Source organism: Argiope bruennichi, chromosome 8, assembly GCF_947563725.1.
Source record: "Argiope bruennichi chromosome 8, qqArgBrue1.1, whole genome shotgun sequence".
In the NCBI taxonomy this organism is placed as follows: domain Eukaryota; kingdom Metazoa; phylum Arthropoda; class Arachnida; order Araneae; family Araneidae; genus Argiope; species Argiope bruennichi.
In genome coordinates, this window is record NC_079158.1 from 4,787,287 (window position 1) to 4,793,286 (window position 6,000).

Consider the following 6,000-nt stretch of genomic DNA (forward strand, 5'->3'; position numbering starts at 1 on the left):
ATGTAACAGATTGAAGGAGCATACTGTTTGATTTATGTTGCACAATGTTTTATTTATTTATTGCTATGGTTGAATTATTTCCGGTTTATTCCCACTATGTCCTTCTGAAGTTCCACACCATTCTTAAGAAGGCTTGGCGTGCAAGCGCAACAAAGCTACGTATTGTGTCTGCGATCGAAATACCGGCAGAAGGGTGGCAAATAATTCATTCTGAGGTTCATTCTTTCAATGGATCCTGACTGCAATACATTTCCTTATCCAGATTCAATCAATGGACAGTTGCATCGAATAGCGGGGATCCCGACTGAAAGAATAAGCACTAGACGCCAATTACGTCATTAATTCCGGAATGAGTCTGTGTATTAAATTTAAAATGAAATGACTTTTCAATAACCCTATTTTAACTTTTTCCTCGAGGAAATCTGGGCAGAACCATTCGTTTTGGGAACTGTCCATATTGTTGATTTGGTACTGATTCTAGAAAACCGTCAGGTGAGGACTCGTGCAAAAATGTTAGCAGAATGACTGAAATTAAATCCTCGGTTCCAGTTTTATACGAATAGTGTTTATTTTTTTAAACAATTTAATGAAGTCTGCATATTTTAGATACAGGATAATTCAACATATTTCTAATTATTTTATTTTGAATTATTTGTGAATAATTCAAAATACATTGATAAAGACATTTTATCTTATCTATCCCAATAAAATATTTTTTAAACTTTTTAAAATATTTTATTTAAGGCACACTAACTGAATATTTTAGTGAAATGATAATATATTTTAATTTTCTGAACTTACAAATTAATAAATCATATCCATCACGTAGTTTTACAAGTATATTGTATAAATAAACTAGTATTGAACATCGCAAAATTAATGATAAAATGCGTTATATCATGAAGAAAATTTAATATGTGTTTTAGACATTCTCCTCAATGAGAGAATTTTACACGCATGATATGCAATCATGTTTATAAGACTGCATTTTTCGCTCTCCCATTCACAAATCCAGCCAACGATTAGTCTATGAAGGATCTACGATTCTAACGTCAAAAAAATGATCAGATGATTTCATCCTTCTTGTTGCTTACATTTTCTGATTATCATTCAGGAACTTGAATTGGCTTCATCCAAAATTTGATTTTAAAAAAATAGACAAATTTAGTGCAAATCCCACATGGCAAATTTCACGTTTTTCTGAACTTTTTGTGTTATTCATAGGCAGACAAACATAAATACAAAATAATTTTTCTAATTAAAATTATTTATTATTATTTTTTAAATTTAAAAATTAGTATCTGCACCGATTAAAACTTTTAACTATATCAACATTTCGAAATGGTGTTCTTTGTAGAATGCAAAGCTTTCTTATGTGCGAGCAATAAGAAAAAACTTATTTTCATAAATATTTTACAACATTTCGGTGAGGACATTGGTTTAGAATATTTGTGATAGCATTCTTTGCATTGTATTAATATTCGATTAAACATTTTTTTTTATTATTATATTATATTCGGAGACCTTTTGTTTCATTCTTGTATGCGCTCAAAACTATTGCTTCTATTCGAGAAGCACTTCGCCTCAGAGATCGAGACACTTGTGAGAAAAAAAGGACAGAATCAGCAAAAATGTGTCGAGCTTTAAACAGAATGTCTGCAAAGAGAAAATTGGTTTGGATCCATTTTTCCGTATGAAACAATTGATCGAAAATCTTTATCACACACGTATGTTTTGCATCTGAGTGTGTATTGTCTGCCTCTTTGTATTCTAAAAAAAGATGTGGTACAGTTAGCGGCTTCTGCTCTCGGTAAAGCAACCTTGTTTCTGTATAAACAGCAGCTGAGTTGAATTGCTTTTATCGTTTCTTTGAGGATCAACTTCCTTCTTAAATTTAATCTCGTATTTTAGCCAAAGACTGAATGCGAAAAAATGGGAGGAATAACACTGACTAGGAAGAAGAAAACAGAAATAATGATGGTCTATTCGAAACTGGTTCAACATCTGGCCTTAGCAAATAATTTTGTTTTGATATCATAAAGAGCAATAAAAGCTCCAAATATTATGGGACAAAAAAAAAAAGAAACATGAAGCGGTGAGGTTGTTATTTCTGTGTCATCTGCTTGTCATATTTCACCGCTTATTTGAAATGCGTTGACTCGAAGCAAGTGAGGAAACATGGAGCCTTCATTGCGAAACCAACAGCGACAGAATTCGGGGAGTTTCAGACAAACAAACGGATATTGTGAATGGCCTAAGTGTTTAATTTCAGACTCCTCCCAATCTGCTTCCTCAGTTTCGCCTCTCGCTAAACACTGCCACCATTGGTGTCTGCGCCCCGATATCATTGGTGTTTGGGATTTAAAGCGTGGACTAAGTTGCACCAATAAGTTGATGGTAAATAATAACGGTTGATGCTACACCACTGAAGTTGGCAGTAACGAGGAAAGTTACATATTGGATTATTAATCCTTACATTGTAGATGACAGAAGATTTTTTTTTTTCATGTAACCGGTGCAGCAGCTGTGCAGTGGAGCTTGGTTTATTCGAACATTTTTAATTTAAATTCTTAGATAATTCGGACTTTTTTTCTCTGGTCTCTTGAACTTAGTATTAATGTAATGTTAAAATATCGTCTACATTCCTTTTTTTCCCCTTTTTTTGTTCATTTTAAAACCAAAAATTACTTTTATCACTGCTTTATTAAGCAAAAATAAAGGCTTAAATAAAATGTATTTTTAAAAAACCTAAACGTAACATTTTAACGTAATATTAAAAAATATTTAAATTAAGTTCTTCGAACCATTATAGTATTCATAGTACTGCATACAATTTCTTAATAACAATTCTTTATTTTTGAATAATTATTTTAAAATCAGTAAATTTTACGCATAATTATTGCCTCTTTGTTTATAAAAGTAATTCATTGCTTCTATTGATTCTATTATGCATAATTTACTACAATATTCAAAATAATCGTTTACTCTTATTCAAGGCCCAGTTTTTCTTCCTTGAATTTATAAATAAGTTGAATTTTCATTGTGGTATTAGTCAAGCTTCATTATATGCATGAATTAACACTCAAACGAAATGTCCAAAGAGAAATTTAAAAGATAAATAAATATCACAATAAAAATCTTTTGTTTGTTGTAATTCAATGAAAAGAAATGGCGATAGGTCTCTTTTGATTTATGGTTCATGTTTGTTTTTCAGCGATTGGACCAAAACCAAGACGGTTATGTGACGTTCGATGAATTCTTGGAATGCTGTCAAAAGGTAAAGCCCTGCTGCAGTGGAGCGGCAGTTCTTACTTCACTTTTGCTCCGAAAATGTTGACTTATGGAAAAATTTGGTTCGCACCGGAAAAATCTTTCATTGCGACGCTTCATAAGATTCGAAATCGTTCACACTACAAACAAATTTAAGAAATGTTTTATTTATCATTTATATTTCACATTTTGAAATGACAGAAAAATGTTTGATAATGGAAAAACATTTAAAACTCTGTTTCTACTGCCGATTATGATGCAGTAATGGAAAGCAACAAATAAGTAATAGCAAGAAATTCGACAAGAAGTTAGCTATCACTGGAATATTCTGGAAGCTGTTGTAAAATTGAATGTATATAATGTGGCTTGATTTTAAAATTATATCAGGGTATTTACAACATATTTACAAATTCTTTGAAAAACGCTTACAATTCGTAAGACTAATGTTACAAAATATAATAAAAAGTCGTTAAAGAGTAAACATAAGTTGCGTGACACAAAAAAGCGATAATTAAACAAAAAAAGTTCGAAAACACTAAACGATACCCTCTCAATTAAACGCTATCCTCTCATTCATTAAAAGGAAGAAACGATAAATTAGTAGCGCCCTCTGCAAGTAACATCACTTCATAGAAACACAATCAGTTGACAATCATTTACAATCAGCTGAACCGTTTAATAGAAAGCGCTCAAAATTCATACTCAAATAAATTTTTTTTTTAAATCTATGAATTTTAAATGTTAACATTTGAGAAAGAATTTTATGCTGAAAATACGGTTTCAGTAATACAAAGTACAATCGCCAGCCTGCAATTTGTTCTATTCCCTACAACTCGGAATGGCGGAGGGTTAGTATCTATACGTCAAGTGAAGATATTTTTCATTTTAGCATCCCTGTTTCTGTTTCAGGACGAGAACGTGATCTTGTCCATGCAGCTTTTGGACACGGTGCTCTGACGACCGGCGGCTCGTCGCCCGGAAGACGCACAATCCACTTGCTCACAGTGTGCCTCGTGAAGAGAACAGACCGTTTCGAGCAGTTCCTTCCTCTCGAAAGGCGGCAGAACATTTTGAAGATCATCCTTTTACCTTTCGTCGCTTTCATCGCATCATTCCAATTTCTCCTGAAGCGATTCTGGAAGGGAGCAGAACAATGGTCACCGTCATGTTTTGTTTAAATAACTCGAGATCTAAGAGAAATAGAATGTCTAAATAATTTTATCTTCGATTAGATATTAACTGCAAACTGTGATAATAGAAGCAAACTATCCCAAGTTTGACAGCATATTATATCAATTTACACTTATACGAAAAACTAATCCTGTTTTAGATTTTAGTTGAAATACCATTTAATGAATTCTCTGCTATCCTAAGATCTCTGACTTTGAATGTTCTTCCGTAAATGAAACAAGTGTATTTATGTTCGTCATTGGTGCACTGACAACTTTCCAAAATCTGGATTCTTTCTGGATTGGCCAAAATATTTATATATATATTCTTTTCAGCACCAAACGAATTCACATCAGAAGACAGTGAAATTGCACTTTCCACGATTTTGTTATATTTTATACAAAAAGTTGACGCATTTCTATTGCGAACTGGTCAAAATTACCTTTTTAGTGAGCAATATTATTTGTGAATTTGAGATTTTTAATGTCATGTTCACAAAAAAAATGTAAGTATTGCGCTTTTATCGACCAGCTCTATAGCTCTAAAAGGGGATTTGATGATTTTTGAGCAAATTTTGATATTCCTTTGAATCCATGCATTTGAAAAGCCGTGAGTCCCAAAAACAGAATCGTGCCAGTATTACTGGAATCCAACCATATGAAACCATTTTGTGTCTGAAAAACAGACGATTAATGATTCATTATTTTTTTCTCTGCTTTTCTTCTTGAAACGATTTCAGTACATTTAAGTAAACTGGATTATCTTCTTTTACTGTACACATTTTGCACTAGCCGCCTTTTATGACCAGCTTGTTCTAACATCCGTTGTGTTTAGTTTCAATTAAATATTTCACGCACTTTGTGAAATATTGAGAATAGCTTTCATCTTAGTACCCTCACACACACTCTTCGAGCACAGGGCCTTCCTAATAAAGTCACATGTTATCTAACGTGATACCCTCATTTTACTTTCCCATTCCTCATGCAAAATGAGTTGTTAATCCCATCACTGCTTTAGTAGCTCATGCCACATTATTAAAACGGATAGATAAAAAAAATAAGAATAGCTTATATAATTAATCATCATACTATCCTACATAACTTTATATTATCTTTGTGAGTTCCGCTTATGGATTCCATACTCACAAAATGAATGAAATAAAATCAAAACGTAAAAATGAAAATATAAGCATACATTTCATTCTTTTTCTTTGGAGAAAGGAAGACAATATTTTTCATCATCAAAAAGTATTAAAGCAAATTATATTAAAACTTTTAAAAAACTTTTTATAAAAACTAATTTTGTTAAAAACTTAACTAAATTAATATACCTAAAGTATTTTTTTTTAATTTCCGAAGATGTAGAGCTTATTTATGTCTGACAGTATAATCTGAAATTATTGACGAAAATAATCAACATTTTGAATCATTTTTACGCTGATATTTTTATTTAATATTTTGCATCATATTTTCATTTTAATTTATTATTATTATTTTTTTTTTGTCTTTGGTAATGTCTTTTATAAAAATATTTAAAAGGGGTTTTATTCTTTGGCACAAA

At 31.6% G+C, this 6,000-nt stretch overlaps 1 protein-coding gene across 2 annotated transcripts in view; it reads left to right on the forward strand.

Annotated features, from left to right (window-relative positions):
* LOC129981490 (calsenilin-like) overlaps positions 1-5,654 on the forward strand; it is a 220,610-nt gene extending 214,956 nt beyond the window's left edge. For both annotated transcript variants that reach the window (XM_056092341.1, XM_056092342.1), the window contains exons 6-7: positions 3,215-3,277; positions 4,180-5,654. In XM_056092341.1, coding sequence (XP_055948316.1) covers positions 3,215-3,277; positions 4,180-4,227 — 111 coding nt within the window. In that variant the 3' untranslated portion in view covers positions 4,228-5,654. The remainder of the gene's footprint in view (positions 1-3,214; positions 3,278-4,179) is intronic.
* The last annotated feature ends 346 nt before the right edge of the window (positions 5,655-6,000 follow it).